At 39.4% G+C, this 22,882-nt stretch overlaps 1 protein-coding gene across 8 annotated transcripts in view; it reads right to left on the bottom strand.

The window, feature by feature from the left end:
- Nucleotides 1-1,400: 1,400 nt before the first annotated feature.
- Nucleotides 1,401-22,882, bottom strand: part of MAPK10 (mitogen-activated protein kinase 10) — a 357,383-nt gene continuing 335,901 nt past the window's right edge. For all 8 annotated transcript variants that reach the window (XM_061145181.1, XM_061145184.1, XM_061145183.1 and 5 more), the window contains 3 exons: nucleotides 19,444-19,507; nucleotides 17,484-17,561; nucleotides 1,401-2,597 (listed from right to left, as the gene is read on the bottom strand). In XM_061145181.1, coding sequence (XP_061001164.1) covers nucleotides 2,455-2,597; nucleotides 17,484-17,561; nucleotides 19,444-19,507 — 285 coding nt within the window. In that variant the 3' untranslated portion in view covers nucleotides 1,401-2,454. The remainder of the gene's footprint in view (nucleotides 2,598-17,483; nucleotides 17,562-19,443; nucleotides 19,508-22,882) is intronic.

Here is a 22,882-nt window from a genome sequence, read left to right as displayed (position 1 = left end):
GATTTCCTTTTGTCTCCTGATGTCATTTGGTGGCTGATGAAATTCTTCCTGGATTCACTCTCTTTCAGCAGCTTCATGCTCTCTGCACTTAATCCCATGGGGTTAAAGAGCCAGGAGGGGAGAGGCCACAGGGATAGCAAGAGAAGAGCACAGACAAAGGAGATAAGCAAAGAAATAGAAATGCAAAGAAGAGAAACTTTAAAGGGGGTGGGGGCGTGAGGGGGAGAGTTGAGAGAGAGTGACTCAAAGAAAATTGACTGGACTCATGTGAACTTGGAAGCTTTTTCTGATCAGATTGTCTGCAGTATTAACCGAAAACAAGGGCAGCAAGACAGAGACACTGGGCCACTTCTGTTCCAGGGGACAAGCTGCACAGTCTAATATTTTTTCCTCTCCGTTTTGAACAAATGACCTCTTGTCATGAAATCTGTGGTGTGAAGTAATCCCCTATAAATGGCAGCATTGCTCCTGTAGCGATGGTGGGAGTTGATTCTATTGCTTAGGAAGAGATACGGCTTCCCTATCGTTGTATTTAAGGCAGTTTTCAGAGCACTGGCATTCTTGTCTGCTCTGTTTTCAGAGGGATTCCATTTGCCCGTCATCTCACACTCATCCAACCATCCTGTGTGTTTCACTTCTTCTTCAGGTGAAATACCACCACATGGGTGAGCACCAAAATGGTCAGAGTGCAAAGAGTTGTGATGGACACTTCAATAGAGTGAATAAGGGGAGAAGGGTTGACCTGGTCCTGTTATTGCTGAGAAGTTACCCTGGTCTCACCTTGTATGGAACCAGGATGTTTCACAGTGCCTCCTTCAAGTGCCTGGGAAAGCACTTTCATTTATTTTTTAGCTAAATTCAGGAGATTTTGCTAAACATTGACATCAATGCTTCATGGCTTTTAAGACACTCTATTGCTAAAGCTATTTAGCAGCAGTAACTTATGGGCAGAGTTATTGCTGTCATGTCAACTTGTGGTACAAAACTCAGATGATCAGCCCTTCTTGAATTGTTGAAATTTATGAAAAAATAAATAAACATGAGACACTGGCCACATTAAGGAGTTGGGGAAACCTCTGAGGAATGTCTGTGGATGTTTTCAAATGCTAACCTGAGGATCGTCCTGGGATTTGGGTATTTTTTTTTTTTAAGTAATCTTTTTTTTTTTTTTAATTCCAGAAGAGGGAAGTAATATTTCTTCTCAAAATAAAACCTTGACAAGATATAAACCTGGAAAATAGCACAGTCATGGAAAACACAACCCACAATCTAAAAATAGCCTAGGCAAACTCATTTTTTGTTCGGGATACCATGTAGAGGCAGCCCCACTCTTTTTTTTTTTTTTTTTTTTAGCCCCACTCTTTTTCAGAGAAGGGTTCCCATCAGATATGGACACACTAACCCTGCCTCCCTAGCTGCCAATCTCTTCTCAGTTGTGACACATAATTTGCAAACGACAAATGAGGGTCTCCTTTCTAAAACAGGAATGTCGGTGTCTCCTAGAATCTGGGTCATACCTCCTTTAGTTCTTCCTCCCACACGGCCACACTACCATAGTCTCTCCTACCCACTCACTATCAGAGAAAAGACCCTCAGCTGTTATGTCTACCTTCCTTCTAAAGGCCAAACCATTCAGTACCTGGAAACTGTCACCCTCTCCCACCCCGCACTGTACATAAGCATCACATATGTTCTTTCTACAAATTGGTTTACAGGTGCCATTTAATCAGTTCAGATTTGGAAGCTACATCTTCAAGGGTCCAAGAGAACTCACTCCCTCCCCATATTCCACCCTTTACACATTTTCTTATAAGACATACAGCTTAATCAGTTAACAAACTAAATAGCTTATATACTGGCAATATATTACAGATGGGTTTATGTCAGAGTAATAGATCACATGAAATGGACCGTGTGGTACCCCAGTGCGTGATGTCTTGGGAGAGCCCTGAGGACACTGACAGTAGCATCTCTAAGTAAGTGGTGCTGTGTGAATACAGACACATGCGGATCTGTATCTACATCCATCTGACTAGGCCAATAGGAGCAGGTAGATGCAAGATAGAGACACACATGCTGGATGGGGCCACTGCACACCTTGCCATGCCATTTGAAAGGGCAGTTACAGGTCACTGGTTCTGCAGCCATTAAAATTACACTTTGTGGAGAAGGCTTCTCTAATTGTGTTTGATTTCTTTCCGTAGTAAAAGCATCATTGGAAGAATACCAAAGCAAGAGCAACTAGGCGTTAAATACACATTTGGCTTAGCTGCAGTACAGCACTCTGGAGAAGAAGCAGGCGGAAAGATGTGTTTCAATTTTAGGCTTGGATTCTCTCCCTTGCCACATTCTTGTCATTGCGTGTCTGCGTTTGCGTGTGTGCGTGAGTGTCTGCGTGTGTGTTCCATCACATCATCTCCTGAAGAACGCTGGGTTTCGCAGGCAGGCGGCTAGTCACCTGCAACAACCCAGGGGTCCTGCCGAGGCTTCCAGGCTGCTGTCAGTGTCAGATGCCAGGGTCTGGTCGGTGGACATGGAGGAGATGTCGTTGACGGATGAGGAAGGAGGGAGACTCTCACTGCTGTTCACGGCTGCACCTGTGCTAAGAAAACGAAGACCAACATGACTAAACCTGGAACTAGACTCAGCTGGATATCACTCAGGATACAAGTGTGTGCACATATGATAAGGCAGTGGTCCCCAACCTTTCTGGCACAAGGGACCAGTTTCATGAAAGACAATTTTCCCACAGAGTGGTAAGGGGGGATGGTTTGGGGATGATTCAAGTGCCTTATCTTTACTGTGTGTTTTATTTCTATTGTTATTACATCAGCTCTACCTCAGATCATCAGGCATTATTAGATCCTGAAGGTTGGGGACCCTAGATAGGTGATGTCTGCTCCATCATTCATTCGACAAGTCCTCATAGAACCACTGATACAGAACACTACATTAGATGGTGAACATGAGGGTAATAACACAGTGTCCCTGATCACAAGTTATTCAAGGGTTAATGCAGTAATTCAAAATTGAGACAGGAGTACGTCAAGGCTGTATATTGTCACCCTGCTTATTTAACTTATAATGTGTGGAGTACATCATGAGGAATGCTGAGCTGGATGAAGCACAAGCTGGGATCAGTGTTGCTGGGAGAAATATCAATAACCTCAGATATGCAGATGACACCACCCTTATGGCAGAAAGCGAAGAGAAACTAAAGAGCTTCCTGATGAAGGTGAAAGAGGAGAGTGAACAAGTTGGCTTAAAATTCAACATTCAAAAAATGAAGATCATGGCATCTGGTCCCATCATTTCATGGCAAATAGATGGGGAAAGAATGGAAACAGTGACAGACTTTATTTTTGGGGTCCCAAAGTCACTGAAGATTGTGACTGCAGCATGAAAATAAAAGACACTTGCCCCTTGGAAGAAAAACTATGGCCAACCTAGACAGCATATTAAAACGTAGAGACATTACTTTGTCCACAGAGGTCTGTCTAGTCAAAGTTATGGTTTTTCCAGTAGTCATGTATGATGGTAAAAGTTGGACTATAAAGAAGGCTAAGCACTGAATTATTGATGCTTTTGAACTGTGGTGCTGGAGAAGACTCTTGAGAGTCCCTTGGACTGCAAGGAGATCAAACCAGTCAGTCCTAAAGGAAATCAACCCTGAATATTCATTGGAAGGACTGATGCTGAAGCTGAAGCTCCCATACTTTGGCCACCTGATGGGAAGAACTGACTCATCAGAAAAGACCCTGATGCTGGGAAAGATTGAGGGCAGGAGGAGAAGGGGATGACAGAGTATGCAATGGTTGGATGGCATCACAGACATGAGCTTGAGCAAGCTCTGGGAGATCATGAAGGACAGGGAAGCCTGGCGTGCTGCAGTCCATGGTGTTGCAAAGAGTGGGACAGACTGAGTGACTAAACAACAACAATGCAGTAACTGTCAAATTCTGCTCTGCCCTAGAAATCATCTGTAATGCTTCTAAAAGAAAACAAAAACCTCCACTAAACACCCCATTTACCCTTCGCACCTCCCATATTGTAATGCATCTGGCCTTGGGTAAAGTCAAGGCATTTGCATTTTTCAAAAGCTCCCCAGACTGATGTTGACTGATGTTAAAGGCTGAAGACCACTGTTCTATGAAGAGGGCAAATAAGTGAACACCTTTAAAGTAATCACCTGAACCTGGATGTTTTCAATTCAGGGAGGTTTTTTTTTTTTTTTTTTTTTTTTTTTCTTGCATAAGGCAGCAGGCTGGATTTTAGTTACTGACCAGGGATCAAACCCACACTCCATGAACTGGAATCACAGAGTCTTAACCAGAGTCTTAACCACTAGACTGGCAGGGAAGTCCCTCAGGCAACTTTTAAAACAAACACATATAAGCCTCTTATCCCAGAAATATAGGCTGAGGTAATTGCCAGAGATCAGAATTACTTTGAGGCTACAGTTATAAGAAAGAAAGGTATATTAAGTAAATATTATTACACCGTCATTAATTTTACATCAAACTTAAAATCCATATCAGAAAAGCCAGGTAGGACTATGGATGAAAGTTACCATAGACCAAAAAAAGAACAGAAGTCAGAACCACAGTCAGCCTCTTGAGTGTATGCTTCCTTTTCATCAGGCTTGCTTACCTGGAAATCTCCAAGTAAGAACTCTGAATTATTAACTACAAAAATTTTTTAATTGATCTGCTATGTAGGAATACAAAGATTTTGATACTCTGAGGAGAAACTTGCTCATGGTAATCACTCAATAAATACTTACTAAGCTACAGTCGTTTTAAGAACCACACAGGAGAGATTGTAAAACTGAATTAAACCAGAGTACCCTGGAAAGTCCAATCACTTTTTCTCTTTATAGATCCTTTATATTCAAGCGATACGGGTGGTAAAATGCATGTTTTGTGAAATAGTTCACTATTAAAAATATATGAAGTATAAGCATCTAATAAAGTGAGACATATTTGGTGAAAATCATATATCCCTGTGAGTAAGTCACAGTAGTATTATCAAATACATCTAATAAGTTAAGAAAAAAATCTAATGAAATGGAGACCTTAATATAATCTCCTTGTTCCTGGAGTAGGTAGGTGATTAATATGTGATAGTAACTGGAGAGGATACACACACTTAAACTAAAACAAATTATATGAATCCTTTTAAAATTGTTTTTTGTTAATTATAACCATATTTGTGCAACTTATGAGAAATATAAAAAATAGAGGAAAAAAAGACAGCAATATGCAGTGATCCTCAAATTAATGATAAGAACTATTAAACTTTTGTTATATTACTTTCTAGTTTTTTTGCTAGGAAGTCTAAGTATAATCATTTCATATATATCCTTTTGTATCCTGTATTTTCTTATCCAAAAAACCTATGCAATATTTCATGTTCTTTAAACTCTTAAAAGTATCAGTACCCCCCAATCTTAAATGTCTCTAGATTTTTAAATCTGTCTTATTAACATCTTCTTGTAAATAGTTTTACTCTTATTATCATAAAAATATATAATGTAAAATTCAGTTCAGTTCAGCTCAGCCGCTCAGTCATGTCCAACTCTTTGCAACCCCATGGACTACAGCATGCCAGGCCTCCCTGTCCATCACCAACTCCTGGAGCTTGCTCAAACTCATGTCCATCGAATCGGTGATGCCATCCAACCATCTCATCCTCTGTCATCCCCTTCTTCTTCTGCCTTCAATTTTGCCCAGCATCAGGGTCTTTGCCAATGAATCAGTGCTTCGCACCAGGTGGCAATACTTTGGCCAGCTGATGTGTATTTAGTTGCTCAGTAAGCACACAAGTAATGTAAAGTTATCTGGCTTCAATTCATGCCAGCTTTATTGGATTATATCCTTTACAGATATGGTGCAGAGCTAGTTCATTTCCTCTCGTGACATACACTAGTAGATTTCATAGGCCGACAGACAACCCTTGATTAAACAGCCCAACTGCCCAGTGCTGTTTTTTCCCTTTTATTTTAGATTACATTATACCAACATCTTCATATTCTTTCATCAGCTTTGGTCTCTAATAATTGAGCATTACTGTGATGGGCTTCTCAGAAACATCTTTAATTTTTCCACATCATTATTAAAGGGTAGAGATTAAAACTAGATGCAGGATTTTAATAAAGGCTTGATCAAATTATGGGCCGACAGAGTGAGATTACTGTCTATTCATCTCCTGAGTGATATATTCTTATACTACAGGTGGTTTTCAAATCATGGTACTAGAGTCTAGATTTAGTTTTAATTTGAAATATAAAATATTGCCCATATACCTTTTGTAACAGCTTCACTGAGACATAATTCACAAAGCTAATTTGTATAATTCAATTTTTTTAAGGATATTCACAAAGTTGTGCAATCATTACAATAATCAGTTTTGTAGAGTTTTTATCACCACAAAAGAAAATCCTATAATCTATTTCTTACCACCCAGCCCTAGGCCATGACTAAGTTACTTTCTGTCTCTATAAAATTGTCTGTTCTGAACATATCAGATAAATGGAATTATACAATATGTGTCTTTTGGGACTAGTTTCTTTCACATAGTTTAATATTTTCAAAAGATTCATTTGTATCAATGCTTCATTTCTTTTTATGACAATAATATTTATTGTATGAATATATCACTTTTGTTTATCTATTTATTAGATAATATCATATGATATTTGTCTTTCTCTGCCTGACTTACTCCACTTAGTATGATAATCTCCAGGTCCATCCAGGTTGCTGCAAATGGCATTATTTCATTCTTTTTAGTGGCTGAGTAACATTCCATTGTATATGTGTACCAAATCTTCTTAATGCATCCATCTGTAGATGGATCTTTATATTGCTTCCTGTCTTGGCTATTGTAAATAGTGCTGCAATGAACATTGGCATGCATGTATCCTTTCAAACCATGTTTTTCTCTAGATATATGCCCAGGATTGGGATTGCTAGATCTTATGGTAGTTGTGTTTTTAGTTTTTAAGGAGCCTCCATACTGTTCTCCATAGTAGCTGTACCAATTTACATTCCCACCAACAGTGTAGGAAGGTTCCCTTTAACCCATAACCTCACCAGCCCTTATTGTTTGTAGGCTTTTTTACGATGGCCACTCTGACTGGTGTGAGACGATATCTCACTGTAGTTTTGATTTTCATTTCTCAGAATCTTTATCAACCGTATTTCTAGGGTTCCGTAAATTGCTGTTCCTGACTGTGTATAGCACAAATGCATTAGAAAGAGGTTCTCTCTTCTAACAGTCCCTCTATGAAATCCCCATTACATTCTCATGTTGTATGGAAAGAGCTTCTCTATATAGTGCTGTGGGGGGATGGGAATCTTGTGTACTGTCTAGTGGCATGCTGCAGTGGTTTTAGAGGCTTTTGAGAGTCAATTATTAGCACTTCTTTCCAATTTTGCCTTCATTGATGAGATATCAGTAGCTTGAAATTGATCACAGTAAGACTATTTACACAATAGAAATTAGTAATTGCTGCAATCAGTCCATCTTTTCTGAAGAGATAGTTGCATGCATGCATGCTCATTTGCTCAGTCATGTTCAACTCTTTGCAACCCCATGGACTGCAGCCAGCCAGACTCCTCAGTCTATGGAACTCTCCAAGCAAGAATACTGGAGTGCGTAGCCATTCCCTTCTCCGGGGGATCTTCCTGACTCAGGGATCAAACCCTATTGTTATTAAAAATTAAATCCTACAGTGTAATTAAAAAAAAATAACAACTTTTGCTTCTGTATGATTTTTTCTATTGCACTATACTATATGTCTTCTCAACTGTAGCCACCTCTGGCTTTACTGAATGATCCCCTCAAGTCTATTTTTTATGTAGACAATAAATAAACTTTTAAACCATAAAACCAAACAAAATTAGAAGGTTCCAGACAAATATTTTGGCTTCAAGTTGTTAGTTTACTGCTAAATAGTTTGAGACAATATGTTAAAAGTAGAATTGAACTGAATTGAACTTATCATTGCCCCACATATCCTAACAATGTGATAAATACCCCTTCTTCCCATATTGTTTTCAGAGAAACCAGTAAAATACATACTTTTAAATAAAACTTTTCTTGTTAGTAAGTTCAGTCTGCGACCCCATGAATTGCAGCACTCCAGGCCTCCCTGTCCATCACCAACTCCCGGAATTTACTCAAACTCATGTCCATTGAGTCGGTAATGCCATCCAGCCATCTCATCCTCTGTCATCCCCTTCTCCTCCTGCCCCTAATCCCTCCCAGCATCAGGGTCTTTTCCAATGAGTCAGCTCTTCACATGAGGTGGCCAAAGTATTGAAGCTTTAGCTTCAGCATCAGTCCTTCCAATGAACACCCAGGACTGATCTCCTTTGGGATGGACTGGTTGGATCTCCTTGCAGTCCAAGGGACTGTCAAGAGTCTTCTCCAACATGACAGTTAAAAAGCATCAATTTTTCGGTGCTAGCTTTCTTCACAGTCCAAATCTCACATCCATACATGACCACTGGAAAAACCATAGCCTTGACTAGACAGACCTTTGTTGGCAAAGTAATGTCTCTGCTTTTTAATATGCTATCTAGGTTGGTCATAACTTTCCTTCCAAGGAGTAAGCGTCTTTTAATTTCATGGCTGCAATCACCATCTGCAGTGATTTTGGAACCCCCCAAAATAAAGTCTGACACTGTTTTCACTGTTTCCCCATCTATTCACCATGAAGTGATGGGACCAGATACCATGATCTTAGCTTTCTGAATGTTGAGCTTTAAGCCAACTTTTTCCCTCTCCTCTTTCACTTTCATCAAGAGGCTTTTTAGTTCCTCTTCACTTTCTGCCATAAGGGTTAGTAAAGCATTATAAATTTTTGTCAATAAATATGTCATTTAAATTAACTGAAAATACTAGTAGAGTTACACATAAAAAAAAATACTAGTTACTTTCAAAATTACCTGAAAAAAATTAGGTTTTATGGAAACACATAATAACCTCAGATATGCAGATGACACCACCCTTATGGCAGAAAGTGAAGAACTAAAGAGACTCTTGATGAAAGTGAAAAGGAGAGTGAAACAGCTGGCTTAAAACTCAACATTCAGAAAATGAAGATCATCGCATCTGGCCCCATCACTTCATGGCAATAGATGGGGAAACAATGGAAACAGTGACAGACTTTATTTTCTTGGGCTCCAAAATCACTGCAGATGGTGACTGCAGCCATGAAATTAAAAGACACTTGCTCCTTGGAAGAAAAGCTATGACCAACCTAGACAGCATATTAAAAAGCAGAGACATTACTTTACCAACAAAGGTCCGTCTAGTCAAAGCTATGGTTTTTCCAGTAGTTATGTATGGATGTGAGAGTTGGATTATAAAGAAAGCTGAGCACCGAAGAAATGATTTTTTTTAATTAATTAATTAATTTATTTATTTATTTATTTTTTCAGTGGGTTTTGTCATACATTGACATGAATCAGCAATAGATTTACACGTATTCCCCATCCCGATCCCCCCTCCCACCTCCCTCTCTACCCGATTCCTCTGGGTCTTCCCAGTGCACCAGGCCCGAGCACTTGTCTCATGCATCCCACCTGGGCTGGTGACCTGTTTCAACATAGATAGTATACATGCTGTTCTTTCGCAATATCCCACCCTCACCTTCTCCCACAGAGTTCAAAAGTCTGTTCTGTACTTCTGTGTTTCTTTTTCTGTTTTGCATATAGGGTTATCGTTACCATCTTTCTAAATTCCATATATATGTGTTAGTATGCTGTAATGTTCTTTATCTTTCTGGCTTACTTCACTCTGTATAAGGGGCTCCAGTTTCATCCATCTCATTAGGACTGGTTCAAATGAATTCTTTATAACGGCTGAGTAATATTCCATGGTGTATATGTACCACAGCTTCCTTATCCATTCATCTGCTGATGGGCATCTAGGTTGCTTCCATGTCCTGGCTATTATAAGCAGTGCTGCGATGAACATTGGGGTGCACGTGTCTCTTTCAGATCTGGTTTCCTCAGTGTGTATGCCCAGAAGTGGGATTGCTGGGTCATATGATATTTTTATACTGTGGTGTTGGAGAAGACTCTTGAGAGTCCCTTGGACTGCAAGGAGATCAAATCAGACAATCCTAAAGGAAATCGATCCTGAATATTCGTTGGAAGGACTGATGCTGAAGCTGAAGCTCCAATACTTTGGCCACCTAATGGGAAGAACTGACTCACTGGAAAAGACCCTGTTGCTGGGCAAGATTGAAGGCAGGAGGAGAAGGGGACGACAGAGGATGAGATGGCTGGATGGCATCACTGACTCAATGGATATGAGTCTGAGCAAGCTCTGGGAGTTGGTGATGGACAGGGAACCCTGGAATGCTGCAGTCCTTGGGGTGTCAAAGGATTAGACATGACTGAGTGACTGAACTGAACTGAACTGACAAAAATTTACCAGCTAAAAGTTGCGTGTGTGTTTCTGCACGCACACTCAGTCACTCAGTTGTGTCCAACTCTTTGCAACCCCATGGACTGTAGCCCACCAGGTTCCTCTGTCCATGGGATTTTCCAGGCAAGAATACTGGGGTGGGTTGCCATTCCCTTCTCCAGGGAACCTTCCCAACCAACCCGAGGATCAAACCCACATCTTCTGCATCTCCTGCACTGGCAGGCAGATTCTTTACCACTGAGCCATGTGGGAAGCCTAGAAGTTATCTAGCCAAAGGCATTCATAGTCTCAAAGGAAAATATTGTTCTGCTTTTTTAAATAAAATTATTTTCCTGACTCATCCAAACATAAAAAGAGACACAAAGTATTATGAGAACCACTAGAATTTTTTTAATCACTGAAACATATTCCTTCTCTGTATTCATGGCCATCAGCTTCAGTTGGTTTAGGGGCTGAGGATATTAAATAGAAAAAGTTATTGGGATAGATCTGTAACTAATTGGGAGAAATACACTCCCATAAGGTGTAGAGGAGAAGGAGAGGCTATATATTACAATCACCAGAAAAGCTTTATCTTTCATTTAGAGATTCTAAGAAATCTCTGCCCATCTTGATGCTAAGCATCCCTAGCTCAGTGAGTTAGGGATGTAAACCCTAACTTCCAGGAGGTTTACTTCTCAGGCAACAGGGTGGTGAACAGGCTGAGAGTCTTTGTATTAGATGACCTTCTAGTTTGTTCTTGCTCTAACATTCTATAGTAAATGCTTTTAGAGGAAAATTAATTTCTATTCATGGGCTGTTATTCCCTCAGCAGTCTTTAGCAATCAATTCAGAAAGCAAGCACCCATGCTATTCTTGAAAATAAATCACTATGCAAGTGAAATCAGATAGTAGAAGGGAATACAATTATTTATTTAGAAGTGTATCTGGGGTTTAGATTTATTTCTTATTGATACATGACAATTCCATCAGTAAATTTCAAGCTTCTGTATTATTCTGCAAATGCACATTTAACTTTCTATTTACATTTTAAAAGCATCACTAAAACATGAGTTTGGGTATTAGAACAATTTTGTCACTGAAAAACTGCATTAACTTATTGACTTGCTGCTGGGTTTCCAGTGTTGCTGTGACTGAATATTAAGGGAGTCTATGTCGTAATATTATTTCATCTCAGCTATTTACAAAATAAAATGTGATATGCAACATTCCTGAGAAAAGGTGAATATAATGAAGAATGCAATAAGGCTGAATTTTCAAAAGTTTTCAAAGTAATTGCTTTCTCTTTCCAGCATAGTTTACTGCATATGTGTATGTGCATGTGTTAATTGCTCAGTCGTGTCTGACACTTTGCAACCCCATAAACTATAGCCCAGACAGGCTCCTCTGTCCATGGATTCTCCAGGCAAGAATACCGGAGTGGCTGTATACACACACACACACACACACACACACACTCCAGGCAAGAATACCGGAGTGGCTGTATACACACACACACACACACACACACACATATATATATACTATGCACACATACGCACACACATGCACACACGCACAGTGGTGTGCCAATAAAAATTTAGCAATTGGCTCTTTAGGGGGTTTAAGAATGCCTTGATTTGTAGAGTCAGCCAATTTCTATGTCTTAAATCCTGCATGGTGGATTTCAAGCTACAATATGAGGTCAGAAAACTCAGATGTACGCCAGTGGCTCTCATGAGCTAGAAGAATTGCTCCAGCACACGGCTGTCCTATGTCTCTGCATAATGCACAGAAATATATCAAACACAGGGACTTCCCTGGTGGTCCGCCTGCCAATTCAGGGGACACAGGTTCTATCCCTGGTCCAGGAAGATACCACATGTCTCGGAGCAACTAAGCCCATGTGCCACAACTACTGAGCACTCCTATCGCAATTAATGAAGCCCATGCACCCTAGAATCCACGCTGCTCAACAAGAGAAGCTACCTCAACGAGAACCCCATGCACTGCAACTAGAGAATAGTCCCCCACTCACTGCAACTGGAGAAAGCCCATGGGCAGCAATGAAGACCCACTGAAGCCAAAAATACATAATAACTAGCTAAACAAATGAAAGAATAAAAAACGCAAAACACAAATATGTCATGTAATAGGTATCCCACATATGATTTCTCAAAATCAAGCTGGGAAATTTTTCCTTTAAAATCATGTAGTGAAAGATTGAATCCACAACCATTTTAATTATAAACTGCTTGAACCAGTCCACTATAGTTTAGAGCAGGTGTAGAAGGTAGATAATTTAGTATTGTTACAGGTAGTTGGAATGGGTAAAAAATACCTTTGCCTTCTTGTGTGCACAAAGAGCCTAAGGGGAATAATTTATGATTAATCGCTAGCACATTAAGCTAAACGGACATGCGAAAAAATTCAGGAATATATATTTCCCAAAGTGAATAAATCAAAAAACCACCCGAAAGCATGAGCAAAGCTTTAGCTGAAGCATGAGCAAATGCCAGAAGCAACAATTTGTGTACTTGATACTCAACTCATTTACCTTCATGATAATCAATAGGTGAATAAATATTAACCAGCATAAGAACATACTGAATTGCATACTGCCTCAAAACTATAATCCTGTCTTGAATTCTGTCTTTGGGAGAGCACCAAGAAACATGTTGAGGAAAGACCTGAGCACCAATTTTCAAATTAATAAATATTTAACAAGCTACTATTATGTGTATGGGACAATACTCTGGTACCACGTGGTACACAAAGATGAATATATACAATCTTTTTCTCAATGAATTTACAGTCAAAAAGGGTAATAAGACAATGTGTAAAATACAAGTACTAGTTGGACCTATAGGAAAGAAAGATCTTATTCTTTCGGAAGATACGAAAGTCTTTTGGAACAAATATGAAAAATATTTGGGGACAAGGTGGTAATAAAAGAACACTGTTGAAGGGGCAGCATTTCAAAACACAGGGAGACAGTCAAGTAAAGCAGTGACAAAGCAGGATCCTAGAATGGGTATAGTATCAAAATGTGGAAAATGTGGAATGTATTTCAGAGGGCTGTCTGTGTCAGTGAGAGGTTACTAGGCTTAAATTATAAGTGATGCAAAGCTATTGGAGGCACTGATCAGTAAAATTATTGCTCGACCTATAGTTTTCAAAGATCAGCTTAGGTCAAGACTGAAGTATGAAAAATTATTTCAAGAAAACTTTATTCATAATGGTGTTATATCAAGGGATGGTAGCAATTAGATATAAGACATCTAGCAAGCAAAATGTTTAGGATGCAAAAAGTGACTGTCAGTTATAATGTAGGTATGGAATGAAAGGTCATTTATGGGTCTCAGGCTGGGAGGCTGAGAAAAATAGAGTTGCCATTAATAGAAATGGGAAAGTTGAGTCAAAATTTACTGCTGAGTGGGTGAATCTAAATGGAGAGGATGTGTTTGGTTTTAAACAAATGGAATCTAAATTGGCAGCATCTCATGCATCCTGGCCCAGTATCCTAATTTCTTTATGAATAGGTTATACTCATCCTTAAACAATTTGGTGGAAAGAATTTATTTCACAGTCATTCCAGAAATAACAAACTACTCTGTAAACTAGGCTTTGGTTTTATTCACCTTAGATATATTTCCTACAAACTTAAAAATAATTACTTGGCCAAGACTCAGGTTCATCTATTCAGAGCATGTAGAAATTACGTTAATAACCTTAGATACTGTTCAAGAAAATGATCCAACATTTGGGATTAGTGTAAAAAAAAATGAGCACATAACCTTTTAATGTCATACTTGAGCATTTTTTAATAGGCCCCCTCCTAAGGGTCATCTGACTGTTTTGTGGAACATAACTTTTTGACTTAATATTCTCAATAGATTAGGATCCAGATGTTTTATAACACTGTAAACTTGTAGAAAACTGATAAAGTAAAACTCTTTTCTTTTTCTGCCTAGTAGAAAAGATAAACACAAAGATAGGTTTGGTTGCTATGTAGGACATTTGCAGGTTTTGATTTAATTTGGTAATCTTATCTCAGTGTTCCTTTTTCCACAGACTACCTAATCTTAATTTCTCATATCTTCACTGAACTTTGTCATCCTGTCATTTCCCTCATTAAGGAGCTAAAAGAAACTTTGCACGTACTCACTTGCTTTTTGCAATAAGAATAATGGCTTTAGTGATTAAAGAATTATGCTTCGATTATATACAAACTTTGTTCTTTTACCAAACACGCAAGCCTTTCTTATGGCAGACCACTGATCCCATTCCTTTAAAGACTCGTTGATCTCACTTGTACCATCGCTAATTCCGTTCTGCCTTCCCTGAACTGTACAGTCTTAAAGAAATCATGGGAATAAGAAGATTTTTGTAGAAGTGTTATGAAAGTATTGAAAAGCAAATTGTGTATTTTTATGCCATCACAGATTAGCTGTTGTGAAGACCTGGCTGGGGTTGAGGGGAAAGTGGAGGAAAGAAGCAGGAGATGGGGTATCCTGGAGTGGGTAGCATGATTCTGAGCTCTTTGCAAAAAAGAAAGGAGATAAATGAATGGACTTCCCTGGTGGTCCAGTGGTTAAGAATCTGACTTGCAGTGCAGGGGGTAGGGGTTTGATCCCTGGTTGGGGAACTAAGATCGAACATTGCCGCGGGGCAATTAAACCCACGTGCCACTGCTACTGAGTCCATGCAGCACAACTAGAGGGTTCTTCTGCAGCAACAAAAGATTCTGCATGAGGCAATGAAGATCCTGCGTGCTGCACATAAGACCTGATGCAGAAATAAACAATTTTTTTAAAAAAGATGAATAGAAGAAACTGTGAAATTTGTCCTGTCCCATCTTGAAATGGGGCTTCCCTGGTGGCTCAGTGGTAAAGAATCTGCCTACAATTCAGGAGACCCAGGTTCGAGCCCTGCGTTGGGAAGAGCCCCTGGAGAAGGAAATGGCAACCCACTCCAGTATTCTTGCCTGGAGAATTCCATGGACAGAGAAGCCTAGAGGGCTACACAGTCATGGGATTGCAAAGAGTAGGACATGACTAAGTGACTAACACTTTCTCTTTCACATCTTGAAATAGGGCTTCCTAGGTGGTGCTAGAGGTAAAGAAAGAATTTGAATCTGCTTGCAATACAGGAGAAACGGGTTAAATCCCTGGGTCAGGAAGATCCCCTAGAGAAGAGAATGGCAACCCACTCCAGTATTCTTGCCTGGAGAATTCCATGGATAAAGAGGCCTGGCGGGCTACAGTCCATAGGATAGCAGAGAGTTGGACACAACTGAGCAACTACCACTTCCACTTTCAACACTTCCTAAAATGGTAAGTGACCCTTCACTTCTTAATGATTCTGGTATTTCAACTTCTTAATGATTACAGGAAAAAGTATTCTGACTGTTATGATAATTCTTAAGTCAGGGAGTCTTTCTGCCTTAGCAGGTATTATCTTGCTGTTGGATTCAGTCTCTGGGCTCTTTAATCAGCAGCAGATAGGACAGGCATGTAAGTAAGAAGCAGCTTCTACAGACTTGTATCAATATAGAGGCTGGGTTGAATAAATAGAGTGGGCAGACAACCAACTCTGACCATTCCTTTAACCTTCTTTGATGAAAGGAAAGACTTGACATAGAATTGTACACTTCCCTAAGTCTAGAGGTGAGAAAAACATGTCATAACTGAACAGCATCTGTCTGGGTATCATAGTAGTTGTGGGTTGCAAACTTGTTAAAGAGTAATATCAGCAGGAGGAATTGATTCACTCTTCCTATTTTGTTTCCTGAAATGATTTAAATTGCATGGGAAAAATTATATATCAAAAGTAGGACACCAAATCTACTTTTCTCTAAGGTAATAATTTGCAGCCTACAGTTTTGTCAGCATGATCTGAGTGTTGTTTAAAGCTGATGATAAGTCATTACATTTTCTAAAACTATTTCTATATTCTCTTTCTATTCAGAACATCCGTCTTTGGAAAAATATATTGGCATTAATAAGTGTAAGTAAATTATCTCAAGTCATCCTAAAGTTCATTGGTGAGCTCAGTAAAATATGTGTATTCTGTGTGTGTGCTAAGTTGCTTCAGTTGTATACGGCTCTTTGTAACCCTATGGACTGTGGCCCACCAGGCTCCTCTGTCCATGGGATTCTCCAGGCAGGAATAGGGAGTGGGTTGCCATGCCCTCCTCCAGGGGATCTTCCCGATCCAGGGATTGAACCCGTGTCTCTTATGTCTCCTGTGTTGGCAGGCAGGTTCTTTACCACTGGGAAGCCCATGTGTATGTACCAATGTGTGTTATATTTTGTAGACTGCAAATGGAAAGATTTTTCTGTGCTGAGTTTGATTGGACCCCATTGTGGTTCAGGCTTCAACTACTGTCACATCAACCTTAGGAAGAGTAAACATTAGAGTGAATGAAGGAAAAGGTTTTGGCTAGAGGGATTCCTGAACTCCACACTGATTTGGTGGTCAAGAGGGCATTATGGCTCTGAATTTTGATGAGGAGCAGCCGCACTTTAATCAGCTTATGCTAATATTTCTTCAAGATTCCTTGTCATTTTAAAGTTCTGAAAGAACTCATGCTAAATCATTATAGGCAGAATAAATGCCACACTAACCATCAAAAGTAATTAGACTGAAATCATTAGAGGGAAACAGGTGATACTTGTTCATATGCTTGCTGCTGCTGCTGCTGAGTCGCTTCACTCGTGTCCGACTCTGTGCGACCCCATAGACAGCAGCCCACCAGGCTCCCCCATCCCTGGGATTCTCCAGGCGAGAACACTGGAGTGGGTTGCCATTTCCTTCTCCAATGCATGAAAGTGAAGTGAAAGTGAAGTCACTCAGTCATGTCTGACTCTTAGTGACCCCATGGATTGTAGCCTGCCAGACTCCTCCATCCATGGGATTTTCCAGGCAAGAGGACTGGAGTGGGTTGCCAGTGCTTTCTCCATCATATGCTTGATAAGCAATATTATTGACTGCAATCTCTTCTTAAGGCCAAGAAAAATATGCAAGGACTGGTTTATTGGTTATTCATTGAGAGTGAGTACCTGAAGGAGAAGGCTGTCCTTTCACAACGCCATTCTTCGTCTTTTCTTCCGAGTTCATTACTTCCTTATAGATAAGTTCTGTAAGAAACAGTTACCAGTGTTATGAAAATCAGTTTTCTCCTTAACCCAAAGAAAAAGTCATTAATAACAAATAATAACATTTTGATGAGACTGAGTCAATCACAAATCAAGTGGAATTTTTTACTCTTCTATTGTTATGTACTCAGTCATGTCCAACTCCTTGCGACCCCATGAACTGTAGCCTGCCAGGCTCCTCTGTCCATGGAATTTTCCAGGCAAGAGTACTGAAGCAGATTGCCATTTCCTCCTCTAAGGAATCTTTCCAACCCAGGAATTGAACCTGAGTCCCCTGCATTGGCAGGTAGATTCCTTACCACTGAGCCACCTGGGAAGCCCTATTTTCTTGCAAAAGGACACAGCCTGACAAACGCAGGTGCTCAACAATGCATTTGACCAAATCAATGTATGTAGAATACACATTACTTGTTTTCTGAATTCTTTGGGGAATTTCTGATGCATTTGACTTTATCTCTTATGGATTTTAATGGCTTAGTTTTGAACCTCCATTTCTCTTTTATGTTCTCTCCCTAAGAGATGCACATATTCTCGTGACTTGAAATTATTACTTTCTATCCATTTCCAACTCTTACTTCATCTTTTTTCCAGACTCAAATTTTGGATTTGTAAAACTAAACTTGCCTAAAATCCAACATTTAAAAAAATTATTACCCTCATTTCCAAACTGGCATCCATTTCTGGCTTTTTCATTGCTAGAGATAAAAATGTATATATATTCATTTCTTTTTACTTTATCCCTTTTAGCTAAAAATTACTCTGTGCAATTCATTCCTGCTTTGCAATGGCTTACAATTAACACAATCACCATCCTTTACAGGTTTATTTCTTCAGTTTTTCAGAATTGAGTATATCCTCCTTGAGTGATACTTACACCCTATGACTTACCTAATCATGAATCCTTGAGTACATTCTGGTCCTTATTTAGATCAAGTCTTTTCTGTCTATCATGCTCATCATTTTTAAAATTTGATCTACTGTTTATATAAGCTTATTTTTCCATACTCTCCAATGTGATCTCTTGAACAGCAGATTCTCCTTTCTATCTTTATAGCACATTTTGCTCATTCTTACCCTTTGGTTTCCTCTTATATTTTCATTCAAGTATTTTCCTTTATTTTTTATTTTCCCAACTTAGAATTACTAATTCTTTCAAGGTAGCTCAAACATTTCCTTCCTTCTGATATACCCTTTCTCCTCCTCCTCATTTTGAGCTAATCATTTGTTACAAACTGCATTTGGTTTTTTCATATTTATTCTACTCTGTGGTTATTTATATTAGTTTAGCAATTCTTCTCCGCTTTTTTCATCGTGAGTGTGATCTTGACCATATAGTATGTGTTTGGAAAAGTTTTGTTGAAAAAAAAAAGATAATTAATATATTCACTCACTGTTTTCTTACTTTAAATGAGAAATAAGCTGCTTGGATGCATAAATTTTCATTTAAATTCTCAAGTCCTATATATTGAGTGAGTGAATTCACATATTCACTCTTTTATTTTATAATGCCTAAAACCATCTCAGGCATAACATTATTCATTTAATGTGATAATTTTATGTACAAAGTTAGAATGTTTAATTCTGATATTTTGAATTAAAGCTTAACTTTCACTGTGACAAATATTTTGACAATCAGTACTTTTTTTTTTAATGTGTCAGTAATTAATTCCTTTCATTCTTGAGTAAATGTAATATTGCTATTAGTATGAAAAGACAGATGAAGTTTAGGAGTTTTGAAAATGGTCTAAGAGGATAGCCCTTAGAAAACCATCTGTTACTAAAGCATTTCAAAAGGAAAAGACTTAAAAATATTTTCTGAGTTTAAATAAAAGAAAAAGTAAACTTAATTAAGCAGCAGAATCACCTTTCCATTCTTCAATGGTGTGTTCTCTTTCATCCAGCTGTTTGTCATATATCTGAGGTGGGGGCTGCAGGGAAAAAAAAAAAAAACAGATAATAAGCTTTCTATAGTAGCCTAAAAATAAACTCTTACAGTGCAGGAGAATATCTTGCTATTCACTGATTTGAGGGGTGATCAGAATCTCACATAAATTGTGGAGTAATTACAGTGGTGAAGAAGTTTAAATTACCCCAACAAACTTATGAAGGATTCATTTATATGCCAATATTTGCTGCTAACAAATAAGGCAGCAGAATCTAAAACCCGAGAGCTCACTTTCCAAAATCTTCTGATTCAGAACTGAAGTGTTACCAATTAAAGTTCAGTTTGGATATGGCAACCTGCTCTAGTATCTTGCCGGGATAATCCCCTTTACAGAGGAGCCTCATGGGGTCGCAAAGAGTTGGAAACAACTGAGCATGCGTGCACTCACACTTTTTAGAAGGTCCTTGATAACAAGGACCCAGAAGCTGCATTTTGTCCATTCACTAGCCCTCTAACAGAACCCTACTAAAACTATCCCAGACTGATGAGAGTCTGTTCCACTTTTAGACCCCTGTGAAGAAGAGTCTTCAATGCCTCTCAACAGACCATACTACTAGCCTCCAGTGTAAAGGAATATTTAGACCTAATCAATTTTTATTTTTTTGAAGCATCATAAGACATTTTTACACATACCTGGGTGCCATATATTTAAATGGTTTAAGATATTTCCTCCCCTCAGGCAGAAGCAACTGCCAGTTCTCTAGAGGGGTTCAAGGTTCACCCACCTTGGACCCCTGAGTGGCCCCAGAGTTAACCCTCTCTAGGAAAAGGATGTGACAGAACTTTTAGCCTAACATATGGAATCTGCATTCCTCTTGCTCTGAGGAATTTGGATATGGAAAAGAAGAAATTTTCACAAATTGAGGTGCCTTACAGGAAGGAGGATCTCAGACAGATTCCCTAACCTCCTCCTCCCAAAGCTTGGACCTATGGAATTCTATCATGGTGACATGGTAGCTCCAATTCAGCTCAAGGAACAGAGAAAGAAAAAAGATCTCTTGGAGAAAGAAAGAGGTAAGAGAGAAGGAGGTGTACTAGCCAACAATGGCTTCAGTGAAAAAAAAAAGAGCTACAAAAAAACGTCTGGTGTCATGAGACAGGGGCCCCAGAATTCACGCTGTCCAATGCTCCAAAAGCAGCAATTTTTTTTAATAAGAAACTAACAGTTGCTCAATAAAGTGACTCAGGTCTGTTAGGATGTGTGTGTACACTCAGTCACTCAGTTGTATCTCTTTGGGATCCCATGGACTGTAGCCCACTAGGCTTCTCTGTTCATGCAATTTTCCAAGTAAGAATACTTGAATGGGTTACTATTTCCTACTCCAGGGGATCTTCTCGACCTAGGGTTTGAACGCACATCTCCTGCGTCTCCTGCATTGACAGGCAGATTCTTTAATGCTGAGCCACCTGGGAAGCCTATTCACTTTGAGGACAGCCTTCCTCACAAGGGCTATCATAGGAAGACTTTGGACAAGATCTTCAGAGAAAGTTTCTGGCTTCTGTGGGAGGGTCTTTGACCTGTGGGCAGCACCCTAGTATCACAGGGTTCTTCTTTACTGTGTGCAGAATCTCTGGCAGCCTGCATCATAACAGACAGGAACACTCCCCTTAGTCTTAGTATGCTGGGCTGGTGTCAGATATCACAGAAGGAGTTGGATATGAAAATGAAAGGCTTTGACCAGCTGTCATGGAGCAGCTTAACACCATATGGAATTACTGAGAAGCAACTACTGATGAGGTCCGGCATTCCTTCAAAGTCTACGATTGCTACTGAGACAGAAGGTTTTAAACCAGCTACTGTGATTCCTTGGTGGCTCACACTGTGAAGAATGCTTCTGCAATACGAGAGACCTGGGTTTGATCCCTGGGTTGGGAAGATCCCCTGCAGGAGGGCATGGCAACCCACTTCAGTGTTCTTGCCTGGAGAATCCCCATGGACAGAGAACACTGTTAGGCTACAGTTCATGGGGTCGCAAAGAGTAGGACACCACTGAGTGACTAAGCACACACGCACCAGTTATAGAAATTTGATGATTCAATGAGTGCATGAGTAAAATAAGGTTATCTTTGATAATTTGTGAAAATGTCATCTACGTAAGCTAACACAAAGCCAAACTCTGGTTATGTAAAGACACTTTTCCCAAGCGGCAGATTTTCTGCTTTGCCTCTTATTAAGCTTATAGAAAGCCATGGTGAGGTCTTCTCTAAGAGCCCTGCCCAAGCCCCCAGCAGGGATGCACACAAGCTCTCAGAGCCCCCCCACTCCCCCCCCCCACCCGCACCCCCGAACTCTGGGCATTGTTGGTGCCTCTTCTAACAATAGACTCAGCTCAGGATCCTTTGTGACTGACTTCTCCAAGCAGTGGATTTTTCAAGTTTCAAAACTGAACACGGCTCAAGAGTGTATTTCCTGCCAAAGCTCATGAATGCCATATTCTCTTTGCAACTAAACTGTTTGAGAGAGGTTTTCCTTGGAGCTTCAGCAGATGGCTGTTGCTGATGTAGAAAGCACGAAGTATTACACTCTAACTGCAAACTACAAAGAGAGAAAGCAGAGTACTGAGTCCAAGATGTTACCTTTCAACAAATCAAAAGGACTGCTTTCAACACACCTGCATTAGTGCTATGGTTGAAAGGGCAACATGTTTGTCTGTTTTAAAAGAGGGGGTTCGATCACCTGCGATGGAAGGGCACTTCACATAAAGATGTTTCTACATAGCAATATAAAATAGTAATTGACCAAAATTCCAAAAAGAGTAATGTCATATTCCAACATACATATTCATATGCTCAGACTGCTATCGTCAGCATGCAGTGGTCCATACACCGCCTGCCTTTCCCTGTTAAATGAAGCTAAGAGTCTATTGCTCTGTTGTTCCCTTTCCCCATCTTACTAAATAGGAAGGATTCTCTCTTGCCAGGTAACATTCTAAATATAAAGGAAATGAGAAGTGGGTATCATGAGAAGTGCCCCAGAGAGTATTTTAAGAAACTTTAGAACAAATTGAGATGTGAGAAAATTAAGGATGAGAAGAAATTAAGAATAATCTATGGAGAATTATTAGGGCTTATGTCTTGCATGCTTTTGCATATTCTTCAAGAGACTGATGATTTCTTTCCTCTTGAAGATTTGAACTCTGCTTATCTGTTTTAAAATTTTTTAGGAATTCATATAGATTGCACGTCATAACTTCATATGGATTAGATGTGTTTTATATTAATGACACCATATATACATGTACAAATGGTTTCAGTTAGATTAGATAAACACATGACCAAATACAAGTAACTATGAGTTAGTAGATATTGGAATTAACTTACTCATTTATTAAATTCATTCATTCAATAAAGGTTGGGG

The sequence above is a fragment of the Dama dama genome, chromosome 6, assembly GCF_033118175.1.
Source record: "Dama dama isolate Ldn47 chromosome 6, ASM3311817v1, whole genome shotgun sequence".
NCBI lineage: Eukaryota > Metazoa > Chordata > Mammalia > Artiodactyla > Cervidae > Dama > Dama dama.
The sequence above is the reverse complement of the archived record's forward strand: the minus strand, read 5'-3'. Positions and strand labels throughout refer to the sequence as shown.